The 21,332-nt window shown below is 38.7% G+C and overlaps 1 protein-coding gene across 1 annotated transcript in view; it reads left to right on the top strand.

Moving 5' to 3' along the window:
- The window catches only part of FZD8 (frizzled class receptor 8), a 1,694-nt gene extending 1,541 nt beyond the window's left edge, over positions 1–153 (top strand). Inside the window, exon 2 of the mRNA XM_029955572.1 lies at positions 5–153. Within this exon, the coding sequence (XP_029811432.1) occupies positions 5–153 (149 nt within the window). The remainder of the gene's footprint in view (positions 1–4) is intronic.
- Positions 154–21,332: the final 21,179 nt, after the last annotated feature.

Below are 21,332 nucleotides of genomic sequence, written 5' to 3'. Positions count from 1 at the left end.
GCAGGTGGTGGGGGCCTGGGGGCCGGTGGGGGCGGGGGCCCGGGCGGTGGGGCGGGATCCCTCTACAGCGACGTCAGCACCGGCCTGACGTGGCGATCTGGCACGGCCAGCTCCGTGTCTTATCCAAAGCAGATGCCATTGTCCCAGGTCTGAGCAGAGGGGAGGGGGCACCCGGAAGGAATGGGGAAGGGGGCGAGGAAACCTAGTGCTGCGAAGGGACACTCGACGGGCTGAGGTTCCCACCCCTTCACCGTGTTGATTGCTATTAGCATGATAATGAACTCTTAATGGTATCCATTAGCTGGGACTTAAATGACTCGCTTAGAACAAAGTACCTGGCATTGAAGGCTCCCAGACCCAGCCCCCTTTCCTCCATTGATTTGCGAGGAGCTCCTCCCGCCGGGCGTTAATCTCTGTTGGCAGAGGAGGGTGGACTCCGCTGCTGCGTTTCAGAACGGAAGGTTTGTAGCCCTCGCTGGTTGCCATTTGCTGAGCTTGAAGCCAGATCTACAGATTTCACCTGAGGGACCCGTTTTTCTCCCTCGACTCTCCTACGTAAATTCTTACTCCTAACGTGTTCTAGAGGAGGGATGACCGCGACCTAATGGAATTGCACGGTTTGGGTATTCTTAATGACCAGGCAAATGCCTTAAATAAACAAACAAGAAATGTCTTAATTATACACCCCAAGTCAATACGGGTTTCTTACATTAGAGGATGTATTTATATAATTATTTGTTAAATTGTAAAAATGTGTAAAATATGTACATATCCAAAGATATACAGTCTGTACATTTTTTTGTAAAAAGTTTAGAGGCCACCCTTGTAAGAACAAATATAAGTATTCTATTTTGTCAATAAAATGACTTTTGATAAATGATTTAAACATCGCCCTCTCCCCCTGCCTCTTCTAAGCTGTTACCTTTAAAGTGCTTGCTAAGGACACGCTGGAAAAAAAATGGACATTTTCTGGTTTCTCATTCTGTACTCTGACCTTAGGCATGGAGAAAATGACCTGTGAAACTCTAGTTCTTAACTTGTTAGCAAAGTAAATATCACTGTTGAACTGAAATCAAAATTGAGTTTTTGCACCTTCCCCAAAGATGGTGTTTTTCACGGTAGCTCTTTTCTGATCCATGGATAAGAACACTCATCTTAGTGTATGTAAGTGGAACTTTTGCAAGGCAATAATTGCACTCAGGCCTTGTTATTTATCTTGTATAATATGACTAAAGCCTTCAAAACCCCACATTTATTTCTTGGCGTGCCTGATTTTGAAAGCACCTGGGTGTTCAGGGACTGAACACACTGCTGAAGTGCAGATGTTAATATTTTAAAGCATCGATCACACTTTACAGTATAAGTCACTTGACTATCTGGTAGTGGAGCAGGCGTTCTTTAATGGATTAAACTAACGGGTTAACATCTTAATAACCTTCCAGGCTTGTGTATATCAAATGTGCTTCTTTTCCTAGAGAAAAAGCTATTGTTCCTCTGTCAAGACTAAGCTAATTTATTTGAGCAGAAGGCTGTTGAATTAGCAGAAGAATGCTTTGGCAATTGTTGAACTTTTTACCTGTCTGCCCAGTGGCCCAGCACATCATTCCTTTAAGAGGAGCTAAATGAATAGGGTTAATCTGTAGGGAACTTGGTCTTTTGAGTTTGAAAAACTTTGATCTTTTCTCCTCTCCAAATGTGCTGTATAGTCTGAAGTTTCTTTCCCTGCTGCCCGGCTCCTCTTGGTGCAGACCAATTGGCCACCGCGGAGCCTTAAAGTTCTTCCATTAAAGGGATGTGGGACTTTTACTTTAAAAAGGAGAGAGAGCGAGGGAGAGGAAGACTTGTAACAGTTAGTGAAGACCAGAGGCACAAGTGCGCTCAGCCTTTTAAACAGCGTTTCCCGGCATTGTTAGCCAGCCTGCAGGCAGCTAGGCATGGGTTGAAGCATTATAGAAAAGGGCTCTGAATGCCCTACAGGTGGTCTGTGCACATAATCCCCCAATTTAAAGCGTTTTCCTTTGCTGGACAATTGCATTACAAAACTCCCTTCTTTTTCGCCCCTAATTGAACCAATGAACTATTATAAACTACAAGTTTTTCTTAAAAAAAAAAAAAAAGAAAAGAAAAAAACCCCTCAGTGCCTAAATTCTATTGACTAAATTCTGGCAAGTTTTCTGAACTGAACCTTTTAAAGCACCGGAAGTAAATGCTTCTTGAGACATTTCACTTTTTCAGATATTTTTATTCCTCATGCTTGTTATTTTCTGACAGATTAGCAATAATTTAAAAGTAATTGGTATGGTTGTGTGTTCATACTGAAAAGATAGCCCCAGGTCCCTTATTAACCTGTCAATCAAGATAAGAAATGGGCAGCTACCCCTGCTAATGATGGGGGGCATCAAACATTGCAGGGCGGGAGAGGACATGTTCTCTGCATCCTGCTGAAATGTTTGTTCTCTTTACTTTTCCTAATAGGAATATTTCCTGCTAAAAAATTTTTTTTCAATTAATGGGATGGAAATTACTTCCTTGCCTGATCTTTCTTGTGTGAGAGGCTTTTAAGAAGAGTTTCTTAGGAGAAACATTTTGCAAATCCTTTGCAGAGTCATTCTTGGTGGTAATTGGATTTTTTAAATTAGACATGCCGCAAGATTTAGCTATCGTGCTGATTATATTTCTTAAAATCAGATGCACTGTAAAATCTTCACCTTCCAACAGTTTTATTTATTAAAGGATTACTGTTTTATAACAAGGGTACCAGCAAATGGCCTGCATCTAACCCATGGAGTGATGCTCATGTAGAGTACAGAAACCAGCCATAAACTTCACATCTTCAGTAATAAAGTGTAATTTTGAGGGCACTTCCCATAGTCCATACCACATATATGGGGAGAGGAAAGAGGTAAAACTCACTACTTAGCATACTGGTGTTCTAACACTTAACACATTTCCAACTATGTGACAGTGGGAAATGTCCAACTTTGAAGCTTTTGTCCTTTATTAATTTTTCAGCATATCCTTGTAAAATCCCATACTGGATAGCTTTTGCAAGATGGCTATAAATGTACACAATATAAACAAGCTTATTAAACGAGCAAAAAACCCTACTGACATTCTGAGGACAACTCTTAGCAAGAAGGGTTTAGGAAAAAGGCCTGCACCTGTAATCACTAGAGACTGATTTTAGAGGCTGATACTAAAACACAAGTGCTGATTCTTTGCCTTTAAAACTAAAACTTGAATTGCAAAGTTGCCAATATCCAAATGGTATCTATTAATAGAATAAAAGGCTCAACGTTGATTGTGGTGGTGGGAAAATGGGAGTCTCATTTTGGCCATTTGCCTTAGACAGATGAGTAGTTCTCTTGCTAGAACCCCCTCTCGTGCTACATTAACTCTGTGGAACAAGTGTTAGTTTTGTTTTGGTTGTTTTTTTTTTTTTTTTTTTTTGGTCAAACATGGGAAGTGGGGGAGCCGGGAGGGGATGTGGTTACTGTGTGGCTACAAGATCAATGTAAATAAAGTCTAATATGGTTAAATCCATTAGTAAAGCCAAAGCTCCTTATAATTACTTGTGGGGAAAGCCATGTGAAACACTTTCTTTTTGCTTTATAATAAATGCAACTTGAAAGTACCATAAAAGGGGCAGAGTGGGGAGAGTGTATAAGAATGTTTAAGGTGCAAACTATCACTATTAGTTTCCTAACTTGCACTGATGGCATTGCAGTTTCCTGTAATCCTTGAAAGTTTCGGGGAAGGAAATCAGAATGTCTTGCCAAAAGAAAAATTACACAGAGACTCAAGCAGTTGCAGAGTACAGGATGCAATTGAAAGTATAGGGGCAAACATTCCCTGACGTCTCTCCAAAACAAATCACGTGTAGCCATCTGCTTTCCACACGTGATACCATACCGCCACCTTGTGGTACCCAAAGTTCTAGAACTGAGAGGTTCATTCAATTCCTTCATTCAGAAATACTGAACCTCCACATTGCTGGCCCTGTCCCATGCCCAGTGCCCACCCAGAGGGCCTGCAAACATTTTGTATTCATAATTTTGAATTCTTCAGTTTAAGGCCCCACAAGAACTTATTGATTTAAATACCACATATAAGCTTTATGCTAACAGTGTAACTAAGCTGTATTGAAATCAAAAGCTCTATCTTTCAAAATGATCTTTTGATTAACCTTTATTTAAAGAGTAGGCTAGGGGCGCCTGGGTGGCTCAGTCGGTTAAGTCCCCAGCTTCAGCTCAGGTCAGATCTCACGTTCGTGGGTTCGAGCCCCGCGTCGGGCTCTGTGCTGACAGCTAGCTCAGAGCCTGGGGCCTGCTTCCGGTTCTGTGTCTCCTTCTCTCTCTGCCCCTCCCCCTCTCATGCTCTGTCTCTCTCTGTATCAAAAATAAATAAAACATTAAAAAAAAAAGTAGGCTACTCTCCAAAGATCCACCTAATGAGAAGGGATCCAAAACTTAATGGGAGAAAGGATGAGTCATGAAGAATATTTTGAGGTGGCATGTGGTTGGCTCACTTACTTAAATGTACTGTTTTCCAGTTTCCCACTTAGAGGTTCATCTGCTGAATCCAGTGGACACTCTTCAGTGCTGTACATGAATGCTATTGGGTTGGGTGGGATGTAGGCCGTTCCAAGTAATCTAGCCAGGTGTTTGTGGGAACACACCAAAGAATAGAAACTGTGCTGGGAAACAAGGTCAGCCAAAGGGAGGGAGGGAGAAGCGTCTGCTCCAGAATGTTTGAGCCCCGAGGGGGGAAGATTTCCATATGCAACCGTGTGGGAAGCCCAGGTCTTTAAGTAGGGAATGCATATAGGGAAGAGGCAGCCTTACAAAGGCCACATCTGGTATCTTCCTGTTCGGAGACTCAGAATGCTGGTGGAGACAGGCAGGAAGGAGGAGGCCCTGGTCAAGGGGATACAGACTAAAGATGTTAGAGGTCACCTACCAAGACTGTGGAATTTTTAAAGACAGAGATCCCAGGGTCATTGAGAACTTTGCTACTCCATGGACAAGTAGCAGGGGCAAGATCTAGAAGCATGATGGAAATGTAGAATCTCAAGCCTCGCTTACTGAATCAGAAGCCGTATTGTAACCAGATCCCCAGACCCAGAAGCCCAAAGAGGTCTGGACTTGCCAAAGTTCATACAATCAGGAGCAGACCTAGGCCTAGAAGCCACGGATCTTACTTGCCATTCCTATTTCTATAGATTTTTATTAGCTGCTCTGCCATCTCTTTAAATCCCTGAGACCACCACTATGTGCATGAATGCCTGAACATCAACTTACTATGTTTACTCATTATGCAATCAGACCAGAGTATATGTTTCTCCGTGGTGTGGTACTGACCTACACAGCAGAACATACAAACACACACACTGAGAGGCTGCCAGGTGGTGTGCCTCTGAGGTCCCCGGCTGACTTGGGCCAGCTCACCTGCTCTTTGTTGCCTATGCTCACAGTAATACAATAATTGGCATAGTGAACATTTTCTTAGTTAATACAAAGGCCCAAGGGCACAGATCTGCCTGCTAGCTCATTGAGGAGTAGCAGTGACCTGGAGAAGGGAGAAGAGTCTGTTGCTGATAGAGCTCATAAGGAGCCAGATGTGGGAGATGCCTGACCTGGTCAGCAGAGGCTTCCGGGGACTTCAGAGAGAGCCCTTAAGGTCAAGGATGGAAGTTGAACAGCAGAGCCACTGGGCAATAAAGGGAAAGGCAGGGAGCAGGAAACGAGCTCAAGGCCTTTGAACTACAAGGAGATCCTGGAAATCTCAGGAGTGAGAGAACAAATCAAAAAGCAAAATTAGTTCAGCTGATTTAAGGCAAATGGTGGCTAGAGAAGAAGGGAAGTAAAGGAAGACTGGCCAGGGCAAGAGCAAAGTCAGGATAAATTTAAACTAAACGACCAAGGTTTTTGTTATTGTTGTTGTTTTTAAGTTTGTGTATTTATTTGAGAGAGAGAAAGAGCATGCACACATGCACACATGCAAGCAGGGGAGGGGCAGAGAGAGGGAGAGAATCCCAAGCAGGCTCCATGCTGTCAGCACAGAGCTCGACAGGAGGCTCAATCCCATGAATGGTGAGATCATGACCTAAGCTGAAATCAAGGGTCCAATCCTTAACCAACTGAGCCACCCAGGTACCCCACGACCAAATTTTAATGGGTTTTCAAGCCTGGGCAGAAAACCATTATTCACAGAAGACAAAGGTACCTATTTATATTGCCTTTCTGAACACTAAGGTGAGCTAATTTTCTAAATTAGAAAAACGATCTCCAGCATCGGTCCCCTAACAAACCTGTTTCTAATGAAGCAACATCCTGCAGTAGTTCTCACTCCTGCCTACAAATTAGAAGCTCTTGGGGTGCACATGAGGTAAAAATACCCATGCTGTGGCACCACCCCCAGACCAATGCAATCAGAATTTGGGGGGATGGAATGCGGGAAGTCCAAGTTTCTAAAATTATCCTAAGTGATTCTGTGTGTAGCCAGAGTGGAAAACCAGAGAACATAAGTGAAGGTGGTATTATGACCTAAAATGAAACAAAATAGAAATTGATGAGGGAAACTAGCTATTGTCGTCCAACTTGACTGATTTAAATAAAAGTGGTTATTTTTTTTCTTTTTGTCACCTTGAATAAGTAAATATTTAGGAGAGGGCAGGAGTGCCCTCACCTGGTCCAAAGGCAGAACTTCATGCTTTGTTGTTTGGAGCTGAAGATCTAACCACAGAGAGCAGTTTGGGAAAACCCTGCTTTTTCTTTCATTTCTAAAGAAGTAACAAAGAATTGTTTACACAGGGATAATTCTATTAAACTAGAAATTAAACCCAATCTGTGAACCTAAAAGGAACCAACGATGTTGACCTATTAGTTAGGAAAGATATTTAAAATTTTTTTTTTTCCTTCAGTAAATGTTTATTCAGTAGAACCAACTCAGCTAGAAATGAAAGCTCATCCTAACAAGGACATGGCTTTCCAAAACCGGGTGGTCTGTCATTTTATAGTCCAGGAGGCAGGTTGGCTGAAATCCTAAATAGGTGTCAATATGTGTATGCATCTTTAAAGGGAACCTGATACTATCTTACCTAGTGATGGAACTTTGCTCAAGTTTTAGAATTTTAGGATAGTGTTTATGCAGTGAAGAAATCTACTCTTTCTGTGGATCCCTTGCAAGATGTAACAAGTCCTTAACCAGAGAACCAGAAAGTGAGATTCATTTCCACAAGTAAACTCTGAGGTTTTCCTGAGTCTGTGTAACAAATATGATTTTAGGTCTTGACTGGTAAGCCTCATAGTTTCTAGAAAAAGAAGTCTGAGCAGAGAGTGAGAGGTCATGAAAGGGATACAAACTTTGTATAATACCATTAAAGAGAATCGTATAGCTATCCTTAATGAAAACCAAAAAGAATCTAATAACTCAACTTAATCATTCTGGAAGATATCTCATAAAGAATATTATTTTTACCTGATTAACTAGAGGATCTCCAGGAAGCTGCAGAAAAGCAATAAAACAGAGACATTAAGAACACTGACTCTGAACCCCACTGCCTGGCTCCACTCGTGTGTGATCTTTGGCAAGTTATCTGTCCTCTCTCTGCCTCAATCTCCTCATCTGTAAAATGGTAATAAGAATAATGCCACTTCATAGGGTTGTTGGGAGAATTAAATCCTAATACAGATAAAATGTTTATAATAATTATAATAATTATTATTATAATGTTTATTATAATAAACAATGTTTATTATTAAAGAGCAAGTTTTTATTGTAGTGATGTTTCCATGTGTATTTTGTGTCTTGCTTATGTTTTATTGTGGTTAAAAAAAACACATGGTACAAACTTTACCATCTTTACCAGTTTTTAAGTGTACATATTTGTAATGTTCATGCTGTCGTGAAACATCTCCAGAACTTTCTCATCTTGCAAACCTGAAACTCTACAAATTAAACAACTCAGTTTTCCTCCTTCCCTCAACCCCTGGTAACCATCATTCTTTCTGTTTCATGAGTTTGATTACTATAGCTACCTCATAGAGCTTGGACTCATACAATATTTCTCTTTTTATGACTTATTTCACTTAACAGAACATCCACAGAGTCCATCCATGTTGTGGCGTGTGACAGTATTTCCTCTTTTTTTTAAGGCTGACTAATAATCCAGTGGAGGTATACACCACATTCTCTCCATCTATCCATCCACTGATGGGACACTCAGGTTGCTTCTACCTCTTGACTATTGTGAATGGTACTCCTATGAACATGGGTGTGGAAATATCTCTTTGAGACCCTGTTTACAGTTATTTTGTATATATACCCAGAAGCAGGATTGCTGGATCATAAGCTAGTTCTATTTTAATATTTTAAGGAATTGCCATAATGCTCTTTATAGCAGGTGCACCAATCTAGAATCTCACCAGGAATGCACAAGACTTCTAGTTTGTCTGCATTCTTGACATCACTTATTATATTCCCTTTTTTAAATTTTTGTTTTAATTCTAGTGTAGTTAATATACAATGTTATATTAATTTCAGGTATAGAATACAGTAATTCAACAATTCCATATAATACTTGGTGCTCACCATGATGAGCGTCCTCTTACTTACCTTCACCTATTTCACTATTCCCACACCCACCTCCCTTGTGGTAACACTAGATTGCTCTCTAGAATCTCTTTGTTTTCATTTGTTCATTTTTGTTTCTTAAATTCCACATATATATAAATCATATATCTTTTTCTGACTGACTTATTTACCTTAACTCCATCCGCAACATTACAAATAGCAAGTTTTATTCTTCTTTATGGCTGAATAATAGTCCAGTGTGTGTGTGTGTGTGTGTGTGTGTGTGTGTGTGTGTGTATACGTCTTCTCTATCCATTCATCTGTTGATAGACACTTGGGCTGCTTCCATAGTTTGGTTATTGTAAATAATGTTGCAATAAACACAGGAATACACATATCCTTAGGTTAGTGTTTTCATATTCTTTGGGTAAATACTCAGAGTACAATTACCAGATCATATGGCAATTCTATTTTTAATTTTTTGAGGCACCTCCAGGTCGTCTTCCACAGTGGTTGTACCAGCTTGCATTCCCACCAACAGTGAATGACACATCCTCCCAACACTTGCTGTTTCACATGTTTTTGATTTTAGCCATCCTGGCAGGTGTGAGGTAATATCTCATTGTGGTTGATTTGCATTTCCTTGATGATGAGTGATGTTGAGCAACTCCTCATGTGTCTGTTGGCCTTCTATAAGTCTTCTTTGGAAAATGTCTGTTTGTGTCGTCTGCCCATTTTAAAATTGGATTATTTGGGGGTTTGGTGCTGAGTTGTATAAGTTCTTTACATATTTTGGATAGTAACCCTTTATTGGATACATCTTTTGCAACTATCTTCTCCCATTCCATAGGTTGCCTTTTAGTTTTATTGGTTGTTTCCTTTGCTGTGCAGAACCTTTTTATTTTGATATAGTCCCAAGAGTTTATTTTTGCTTTTATTTCCCTTGACTGAGGTCACATCTAGAAATATGTTCCTACTGCTGATGTCAGAAAAATTACTGCCTGTGATCTCTTCTGGGATTTTTAATGATTTCAGGTCTCACATCTTAACACATTTTAGTTTGGTGTAAGGAAGTGGTCCGGTTTCATTTTTTACATGTAGCTCTCCAGTTTTCCTGCAACCATTTGTTGAAGAGACTGACTTTATTCCATTGTGTATTCTGTCTCCTTTGTCACAGATTAATTGACCATAAAACTGTGGCTGTATTTCTGGGCTTTCTATTCCGTGACACTGATCTATCTGTCTATTTTTGTCCCAGGACCATACAATTTTGATTGCTGCTGTTTGTATTATAATTTGAAGTCTGAAATTATAAACCTCCAGCTCTGTTTTTCTTTTTTAAGATTACTTTGGTTATTTGAGCTTTATTACGGTTTGATACAAATTTTAGGATTGGTTGTTCTCATTCTGCAAAAAATGCTGTTGGTATTTTGGTAGGTATTGCATTAAATTTGTAGATTGCTTTGGGTAGTATGGACATTTTAACAAAATCTGTTCTTCCAATGTATTATCATGGCATGTCTTTCCATTTGTGTAGTCTTCAAGCTCTTTCCTTGGCATTTTACAATTTTCAGAGTACAGGTCTTTTACCTCTTCAGTTAAGTTATTCCTAGGTATTTATTTTGATGCAATTATAAATGGGACTGTTTTCTTAATTTCTCTTTCTGCTGCATTATTTTTAGTACAGTGGATTTCTGTACATTGATTTTGTATCCTGTGACCCTACAGAATTCATTTATCAGTTCTAGTTGTGTGTGCGTGTGTGTGAGTGTGTGTGTGTGTGTGTGTGTAGTCTTTATGGTTTTCTTATTTGTACTATCAGATCATCTGCAAACAGTGAGATTTTTACTTCTTCCTTACTGATTTGGGTGCCTTAAATTCCTCTCTCTTGTTTGATTGCTTGACTAGGACGTCCAGTACTATGTTGAATAGAAATAGTGAGAGTGAATATTCTTGTCTTGCTCCTGGCCTTAGGGGAAAAGCTCTCAGTTTTTCACCATTGAGGATGAAATTCATTGGAGGATTTTATAGAAGACCTGTATTATATTGAGGTACATTCCCCCTAAACTTGCTTTGTTGAGGGTTTTTATCATGAATGTATTTTGTACTTTGTCAAATGCTTTTTCTGCATCTGTTGAAATAGTCATGTTTTTTATCCTTTCTCTTATTGATGTGATGTATCGCATTGGTTGATTTGTGAATACTGAACCACCCTGGCAACCCATGAATAAATCTTACTTGGTCATAGTGAATTATATTTTTAATGTATTGTTAGATTTGGTTTGCTAATATTTTGTTAAAGATTTTTTGCATCTATGTTCATCAGAGATATTGGCCTGTAGTTCTCTTTTTTTGCTGTGTTTTTATCTGGTTTTGCTGTCAGGGTAATGCTGTCCTCATAAACTGAAGCTGGAAGTTTTCCTTCTACTTCTACTTTTTGGAAAAGTTTGAGAAGAATAGGCACTAACTCTTCTTTAAATGTTTGAAAGAATTCACCTGTGAAGCCTTTTGGTTCTGGACTTTTGTTTGTTGGAAGTTTTTTTGATGACTGATTCAATTTCATTGCTGGTAATTGGTGTGTTTAAATTTTCCATTTCTTCCTCTTTCATTTTTCGTAGAATATGTTTCTAGAAATTTATCCATTTCTTCTAGGTTGTCCAGTTTTTTGCATGTAATTTTTCATAATAATTTCTTATAATCCTTTGTATTTCTGTGGTGTTGGTTTTTATTTCTTCCCTTTCGTTTCTGATTTTTTTATTTGGGTCAACTTTCTATTTTCTTTCTCTTCTCTTTTCTTTTTATTTTTAAATGAGTCTGGCTACAGGATAATTTTATTGATCTTTTTGAAGAACCAGCTCCTAGTTTCATGATCTGTTCTATTGTTTTTTCAGTTTGTATATCATTTATTTTAATCTTTATTATTTCCTTCCTTCTGCTTGTTTTGGGTTGTGTTTGTTCTTGTTTTTCTAGCTCCTTTACGTGTAAGATTAAGTTGTTTACTTGACATTTTTCTTGCTTCTTAAGGTAGCCCTGTGTTGCCATAAACTTCCCTCTTAGAATCATTTTTGCTACCTCCCAGAAATTTTGGACCATTGTGTTTTCATTTTCATTTCTCTCCATGTAATTTTTTATTTCTTCTTTGATTTCTTAGTTGACCCATTCATTTGTTAATAGCATATTACATAACCTCCGTCTATATGTGTTCTTTCCCTATTTTTCTTGTGGTTGATTTCTAGTTTCATAGTGTTGGGGTCAGGAAGATGCACTTACATCTCTGATCTTTTTGAATTTGTTGAGACTTCTTTTGTGGCCCAATGTAGGATCTCCATAGATCATATGGAGAATGTTCTATGTCCACTTTAAAAGAATGTTTATTCTACTGTTTTAGGATGAAATGTTTTGAATCTATCTGTTAGATCCATCTAGTGTAATGTGTCATTCAAAGCCCCTGTTTCTTCATTGATTTTATGTTCAGATGATCTTTCCATTGATGTAAGTGGGGTGTTAAAGCACCCTACTATTATTGTATTACTATTGATTATTTCCTTCATGTTTACTATGAACTATTTTATGTATTTGGGAGATTTCATGTTGTGTGCATAAATATTTACAATTTTTATATTTTCTTGTTGGACCGTTCCTTTTATCATCATGTAGTGTCCTTCTTTGTCTCTTATTGCAGTCTATGTTTTAAAATCTGTTTTGTTCAAAATAAGTATTGCTATCCTGGCTTTCTTTTGACACCCATTTGTATGATCGATGGTTCTCAATCCCATCACTTTCAATCTGCATATGTCTCTAAGTCTGAAATGAGTTTTTGTAGACAGAATATAGCTGGGTCTTATTTTTTTATCCATTCTGTCACCCTATGTCTTTTTGTTGGAGAGTTTAGTCCATTTATGTTCAAAGTAATTATTGATACATACGTATTTATTGACATTTAGTTACTTCTTTTGTGGTTGTATTTCTAGTTCTTCTCTGTTCTTTTCTGCCCTTGCTCTTTTCTCTCATAATAACTTGTCTTTCTTTAGTGAGATACTTGGATTCCTTTCTATTTTTTGCATATCTATTACTGGTTTTCGTATGTGGTTACCACTAGGTTTGTTCATATCATCTTCTGCATATAAAAGTCTATATTAAGTTGATAATCGCTTAAGTTTGAACCCATTTTTATTCCTCTCCCCTCCATGTTTTATGTGTATGGTGTCATATTTTTTATGTTTTTTTTAACTTTAGGAGTCCTTTGACTGATTTTTACAGATATACTCATTTTTTATACTTATTTTTTTGCTTCCTACTTTTCTTACTGTTACTTGTGGTCTTTCCTTTCCAGTCAAAGGTCCCTTTTCTTGTAGGGCTATTTTAATGTTCATGAATTCCTTTAACTTTTGTGCATCTAGGAAACTCTTTACCTTCTCCTTATGTTCTCTCTTTTTCACTACTTTTTGCCATTTTAATTACTATATGTCATGGTGTGGGCCTCCTTGGGTTGATATTGATGGGGGTTCTCTGTGCCTGGTAGATCTGGGTTTCTGTTTCCTTCCCCAGATTTAGGAACTTATTATGTCTTCAAATAAAGTTTTGCTCCTTTTTCTCTCTCTTCTCCTGGCATGTTATTATGCTTGATGGAGTCAGTGAGTTCCCTAAGTTTTTTCTCATTTTGCAGAATTTTTTTCTCTCACCTGCTCAGTTTGATTACTTCTCATTACTCAGTCCTCCAGGTCACTTATTTTTTCTTCTGCTTACTCTAGTCTACTATTCATTCTTTCTAGAGTATTTTTAATTTCATTTATTGCATTTTTTACCCCTGATTGGTTCTTTCTTATCTCTTTCTTAAGGATTCACTAATTTCCTCCACTCTCTCTCAAGTCTTTTATAAGTATCTTTATGATCATTTCTTTAAATTCTCTATCAGCATATTACTTATCTCTGTTTTGCTTAGATCTCTTGCTGTGGTTTTGTTCTATTCTTTCATTTGGGATGTAGTTCTCTGTCTCCTCATTATTTCTAACTCTGTCTGTTTATATGTGTTAGGAAAGCCAGCTATGTCTCTTGCTTGTGGCCTTATGAAGAAGAGGCCTTACAGTGCCTTGCAGTGTAGGATCCTCTGTTTACCAGAACCTGGCCCTTCAGTGGTGTCTCCTGTGTGTGTTGCATGTGTCCTGCTGTTGTGGCTGAGCCACTTTTTCCTTTAGTCCAGTTGTCTGCAATGGCTTTCTTTGCCTGTTGTGGGCAGAGTTTGGTCTTTGTGGTGTTAGTGGGCCAGTCTGGGCTGCCTTGGGCTTGAGGTGAGTCAGACCAGGCATTTTCCAATGATGCAGTAGCACCAGACTGCAGGGCACTTTTTCTGTTGTTCCCTGAGAAACTTTCACTGGAGAGGGGAGGGCCTGAAATCAGACCAACTATCTGTACCCAGCCCACTGCTGGTACAGCATTCTGACTGGTGTGTGTTGTTATCTTTCTTCTCCTGAGGTCAGGAGTCACATTGGAGCAGTGTTGGCCCCTATCAGGGCTGCTAGCACACTGTCAGGTTGTGGCCCCAGTTTGAATGGGCTCCTGAGAAGAGTGTATTCAGGGGGAGGGGGGAGACAGGTACAGATCCTCAAAGCACATGGTGCACGTATGCAGTTTTAACAAGGTTTACAGGTGGTCCATCTTTAGATGGATCCACTGCTGCTGCCCAGGACTGAGCCCTGTAACGTGGGCGGGGGGGATGATGTGGTGTTGGCAGTTTGCACCAGTCTTCTGGGGGAAGGGGACCACAGTGCCCAGAATGAGACAAGTATAGTGCAGAGAGCAGAACCCTGAAGCCTGGAGGGGCAGAGCTTGGTGTAAGCAAATTAATTAGTGTTATGTCTGTGCTGCACTGGTTCTTATAGGTAGATGGACAAATGTTTCTGCTGCGAGGCAGGGGAGGAAAGTGGCACCTGACAGCTCCTTTGTTCCTGGAGGGATTTCCCAGTGATCTTTGTCTTTCTAGGCCATGCTCTAAGATTAATAAATAACTTTTTCCTGTGTTCCCCAGTCATTCTTTAGAAAGCTGCTTCCACACTATATCCTTATGAGCTGTTTGTCATGCTGTATCTCTTTAAGGTCAGGGACTCAGTTCCCTCTCACCCTCCCAGGTCTCTGAGTCCAGCCTGCTGATTTTTAAAATTTCAGACTTTAAGTCCTGCTGGTTGTAAGAACTCACAAAATTTGGCCCATCTTGTTTTCAAAGCCAAATATAATGGGGAATCATCTTATCCGTGTGGGTTCCTCAATGTGATAGTCTGTTTCTCTCTCTTCTCCATGCCCTCCAGTCCTCCCTCCCAAGGACAGTCCTTGCAGGTGAATTTAGCTTCCCACCAAGTCTTGGCCCTTCATACCCTCTTCAATGTGGCCTCTTCTTTATATTTAGCTCTGGAGTTTATTGTGCCAGTCTATGGATTGTTTTCTGGGTTATTTACACTGATCTGAGTGTTATCCAGTTGTATCCATGAGATGAAGTGATCATAGGGTCTACCATCTTCCCAGCAATTCTGTTTTTTGGTAGTAGTCACCTTCATGCTCTGAGGTGATATCTCATTGTGATTTTGATCTGCATTTCTCTGATAATTACTGATAACAAGCATCTTTTTATATATTTGTTGGCCATTTTTGTATCATATTTGGAGAAATGTCTATTTCAAGTCCTTTGCCCATTTTTAAATCAGATTATATGATTTATATTGTTGCGTTGTAAGAGTTGTTAATATATTCTTGATATTAGTGCCTTTCTAGATATATGATTTGATAATATCTTCTTTTTTTCCATACACTGCCTTCTCATTGTCTTGATTGTGTCCTGTTATGTATGCAAGCTTTAAATTTTGATGTAGTCCCATTTGCCTATATTTGCTTTTGTTGCCTATTCTTTTGGTGTCATATCCAAGAAATTATTGCCAAATCCTATATCATTAAGCTTTCTGCCTCTTTTTTCTTCTCAGGTGCATTTTTAAAGCAAAATGGACAAGCTGGCAGTGGTAATAAATAAATAAACACACCATTTTTAAAAGACAGAGATAGCAGAACCCTTGCACAGCCATGGATTTAGGACCCTTTCTAATAAAATTCCTTACTTTGTATGGGACACTTGCCTATGTAGGAAAAAATTCAATATTGACCCTGCCCGGAGTCCAGACCAAGCCTAAAGTTCTACTGTGAAAATAGCTCTCTGTAGTAAAATAAATCCCAGGGCATAAACTTGGAAGTTGACTCTATTCCCAGCCCAGAAAAAGAACATTACAACCCCTTTATAGCTGATTTCAAAGAGGCATGTTATCTTATTTCTTGACTAATAAATACTAACTTATGCAATAAGTTATTCTCAGAAACCATAATTATCTTTAAAATGTATCTACTCTTAATAAGCATAAAATATTTGTTTAAACCTTCAAATATACAAACTTTAATTCAATTTGGTTATTAAAGATTCTATTTTTAGAAATAATATTCTTAAAATGGAAGTCGATATTAAAAGCAATTTGTTAGCACCAAATAATAGGTATCATTACATAGCATCATGTCATTCTGATCTAGAAGGAAATTGTGAGTCCATCTAGGTCACTTTTCTTTTTAGGTCAATGATTTTGACTCTGGTTGTACAGTGAGATCTGTCTATAAAATGCTGGTGGCTGGACACGACTCCCCTCATTGGTTCTGATTTGGTAGGTTGGAGAACCACTCAGCTTGTACAACCCCACATCTGTACTTGGAAATGAAGGCATAAAGCAGATGACTGGTACCACCTTTTCTGAGCACTTTCTGTTCTAGCTCTCACTGTTTTGCAAACACTCCCTGTAAATACATCATGCTTTTGAATGTGTTACCCCCTGCCTGGATGTTTGTTCTCTATTAGCAAACTCCTGGTTAGGGGTCTTTTGTTTTTAAAGACCCAGGCAAATTCCTAACTCCTCTCTGAAGTCTTCCTTGACAGCCTCACACTGAGTTATTGTTTCTCTTCTCTCAGTTTATTCCTCTCAATTGTATTCCCAATTCATCCTTCTTGTTATAACCCTTGCAACACTATATCATATCTGTACACGTCTCAGTCTCTCCCATTGGACTGTCTGCTATTTGAGAGCCAAGACACTATCTTATTTACCTTATTGTAGGCTCCCAAATGAAGTTGTACAGAAAATGACTTCCCTAAAACTTTGTGTAGGTGCCTAAAGAGAGATACAAGGAGACCTAAGACCTATTCCTGTTTCCAAGGACCTTTAGGATTAATGAGTGACACAGAACCTGGTCCAGTGTCAAAAGGAATTAACAGACCCAGAATTCTCTCACATCTGTGATGGTACCAAGTGACAATTTTCTGCTTCTGCAGTTGGCAACTGATTTATACTAGTACAAAAAAAATATATCTGGTTATACAAATTCAACTATCTTGAGAATTCTAAGGCAGAAGAGACAAATGGAAAGAGAATGTTATCAATAACTTCAGGAACTTTTAGTGCCACCTTGGGATGGTAGGGTCAGAGAAAACTTTCCCATCTGAGCTGGGCTGTGCTTAAGCAGTTTACAAATCATGTAGCATGTTTCCTCCTAGAAGCGGTGATGGATTTGCTGTATTCTGCTAAGAAATTTGGTCTCTTTGAGCTCAAATGTCAACAATCATAAGTAATTGGGTATTTAATTTCTTATTGCCACACTAAGAAATTACCACAAACTTCATGGGTTAGAACAACACAGATGTACTAATTTCGTAGTTCTGAAAGCCAGAAGTCGAAATTGGGCCTTACCGGGCTAAAATCATGATTTGACAGAGCTACACCCTTTCTGGAGGCTCAAGGGGAGAATCTGTTTCCTTGTCTTTTCCAGCTTCTAAAAGTTGCCTGCCTTTCTTGGTTCATGACCCCTTCCAGCAATTACATCATTCCAACTTCTGCCTCTGATGTCATGTCTCCTTCTCTGACTCATCTGCTTCCTTATTTACTTATAAGGATCCTTATGATTACATTAGGCTGACCCAGATAATCCAGAATAAGAGATAATCACATCTCAAGATCCTAATTCAATTATACTGACAAAGTCCTTTTGCCATATAAAATAACGTATTCACAAATTCTGGGGATTAGGACATATATACTTTTGGGGGATCATTATTCTGCTTACCATACTGGGATTAGAAATATGGTATATAGGAGCGCCCAGGTGGCTCAGTCAGTTAAGCACTGACTCTTGATTTTCACTCAGGTCATGATCCCACAGTTCATGGGATCAAACCCCATGTTGGGTTCCATGCTGGCAGTGGATTCCTCTTGTGATTCTCTCTCTCCCTCCCTCTCTCTGCCCCTCTTCTGCACTCTCTAAAATAAACACTAAAAACAAGAAGTACACTATGTAGCTATAGATACTTTGCTTGTGAAAATGAACATACAAATGTGTCCTGCTATATAAAAGTCCTTTTCTAGAACCCTGTTGTTTGCACCTTATTTGAATCAATGCATTTAGGATACTGATACAAGGAGAAGAGGTTTATACCTTGGACCTCATCCAGTCACTAGTTATTATGTTGGTCCATCACTTACTCACCAAACCATCCATCCATCCATTACCCACTCTCCTTAATTTCAGTATCAATCAAAATAAGTTAGTCTTTGCTACAATAACAATTCCAAAATCTCAATGGCTTAGCACAACAAAAAATAATTTATCACTTACATGTGTCCACCACGTGTCAGCAAAGGGATTATATTCACCGTATGTGCTCAGAAATCCAGGTTGGTGAAAGCTTTATCTTGACATGTGCTTCCATTTTCCCTGTATATTTGGGAAGGAATATATAAACTGATTCTCAATTTCTGTGTGGAAATGACATGTGTCATTAGCCAAAGCCAAGTCATAGGACTATATGGTACCCAGAAGGCACAGGGAAGTCATCCTAGCCTGTGCCCAGAAAAAGAATCTGGAGATACTTATTAATATTACTAATCATTACTAATATACTAATTAATACTAATATTAATACCATTAATAATGACCACAGTCCCCCACACTAACATATTCACATGTTATCTTTCTCTTCACCATAGTTGTCTGTCCTCAATGGAAAGTAGTGTAAAATTTAAAAAAAAATGGACTAAGATCAGAATTTCTGTGCTTTTGCCCAAGATTTTAAGCAGCTTATAATCTTGTCAATTTTCCTGGATCTGATTTATCTTGCCATCAATAAAGATAATAACTATTGCTATGCTGTTTTTTTTTTCTTTTTTCCCCCTGTTTTCCCCTTGAGGTATAATTGACATACTGTTGCCCTGCTCTAACACAGTTCTTCTGAGGAACAAATGATATGATCAAGACAAAAAAATCAGATATTTTAAATCTCTATTTACAAAAACAGAGAGTGAAATTCAAGACATACTCCTGAATGAGATGTTTGTGATGTCCAATGTGTTATGGTTCAGGATCAGTGCTTTGCCCACTCAAAATAATTTCTTTTATTTTTAAAATTTATGCCATTCTAAAAATTTGCTCATTCAACACATAGATTTTGAGAATTACATTCGGTGTCTCCATTAACTGCCATGATATGGGAGGGGATTTTTTTGCACCATATTCAGTTGTAGACACTTTCTTCATGTGAAACTAATTGACCCTGGAGAAAATGAAGTTACAGTGCATAGCAAGAAAAATAGATAAATAGCAAGAAGAATAAAGAAGTGAGGAAAAATAGAGGATAAATCTTAGGAGAAAAAAAGTTCAGATGAAGCAAAAAATAAAAATTTAAGTCAGAGTTGCAACAAAAAGCTACAGTCCCAGCAATATCACATCCGTGCAGTTTCCATGTTTTAGACTTGTAATTCCATACACTGGAAAGCTTTACACTTTATAATTTTTATGCTGGAAAGTTGGATTTCATATGAAGGAAATGACTAAGTTCAAAATCCTCTAGGTTTAAAATGACTCACATACTCTTAAGATTAACAGAACCTAACACTGTATTATGATTTATATATTTGCACTTCAAAATTCTCAAAGGATTTAGCCGTCTGAGACCAAAGACTGGATTTTTCCAAATCACACAGAAGCTTTTAAATCCAAGTTTAGTCTAATTAAAGGATGAATGTGGTGAATTCCATGACTTTCCAACACAATCATATTGTGCCAACTCAAGAAGGATTAGTACAAGACTAACACAGATGTTTCCAAGTTCAATAAAGTAAGGGTGGGCCTGATGCGAGTCGATAACTCTTTTCTAGGCCCTTAAGTTACTGATTTAGTTTTACTGTAAACTGTTCATTAACTTGTGTGAGAAGTGTCAAGTTAACAACAAAGGGCGTTAATTCCATCTGGATTATCAGCAGTGTAATTTCCCTAGCACAAGCAAGCCTTTACTGAAACATTTTGGATGCCATTCTACGTTCTCTTTTATGTGATTCTCCAGGCATATATTTTGCCTCTAAATCTTCCATGATGTTCCCCATTCAACAAGAACCTATCTGGAGACACCCTGCTGGGCTGGTACAAGGACCAATTTGAAAAGTAGATAAAATGTACCTTTGGGGTCCTGTGAAGTCTCTTTTTTCATCCTCCTCTTTGCTGACTTCCATTTTTCCTTCTCAGGTACCAAGTTCTGTCCTGTATCCTTTTATTTACAATGAAACTTATTATTAGTCTCTTCACTAACCAAATCCAATAAGACGCTAAGGGAAGGAATACAGAACAGAGTACATGTCCTGTCCATACAGAATTTCTGTGAGACATAAAAAAATATATTACAGAAAGTATCCTTTCTGACCCAATAGTACCTAAATGAACAATAATTTATTAGGAAATATTGGTGTTAGAAATACATCCAGGATTACTGACAAATTCCATTGGGGAGTTATACCTGGGCAGAGTTTTCCAACACCCCATTCATCCTGCCACAAAGAAGATACATACACTCTTTTACTTTTGACTGACTCAGAGGAACCTTTTGTGGACCTTTGATGGTCCCATTTAGAGATATGCAGTTATTTATGTATCAGCTAAGCCCTTTAGACTTCTTTGGTCTACGTGCACACAAAGGCAAGCCACCATTCCTCCATTTCCCCAAATGTTCAAAACCACCGTATTGCATTTACACCCTATTGCAGCCTCACTCCGATTCCAAACTCAAACTCGGGGCCTTAAATTCCGCCTTGCCCTCTGGTCCTGGTATTTGCCTTTGATCCCCTCAAGTACAAAGAGCTACAGGTCCTGGTGTTCCCTTCCCGGGCTCCCTTCTCTATTTCTTGGCATCCGTTACACAAAGTTGGTCCTTGTAACTCCAATCTCTTCTCCTTTTCACCCTCTTCCCTCTTTGGTGACAACAACTTCTCTTCTCTGTCCCCAAGAACAAGCCCTCCCTCAACTTATCTTCCTCCTCCTATCTGTCATTTTTCTGATCTGTCATGGTCACCAAGTGCAATTGACCCATAAAGGATGATACAGGGAGCCATTCCACCCAGGGCATTTGGATTTTAAAAGGTATTCAACTTTGAATATTTAACTAAAGGATTGAGTCTTTGATAGATAATTTCAAAAATCAGCCATAGATGGGCCCCACTCACCTAGAAAAAAATGTAAGAATTTTAGAAGTATCATTTCACACCTCTGTTTTTTTTTATATTTTTATTTTTTTTCTCCATAATATTTTATTGTCAAATTGTTTTCCATACAACACCCAGTGCTCTTCCCCTTAAGTGCCCTCCACCATCACCACCACCTCTTTTCCCCCCTCCCCCTTCCCCCTCAACCCTCAGTTCATT

The sequence above is a fragment of the Suricata suricatta genome, chromosome 10, assembly GCF_006229205.1.
Source record: "Suricata suricatta isolate VVHF042 chromosome 10, meerkat_22Aug2017_6uvM2_HiC, whole genome shotgun sequence".
NCBI lineage: Eukaryota > Metazoa > Chordata > Mammalia > Carnivora > Herpestidae > Suricata > Suricata suricatta.
Note: the sequence above shows the minus strand (reverse complement) of the source record. Positions and strands in the feature narration are given on the sequence as shown.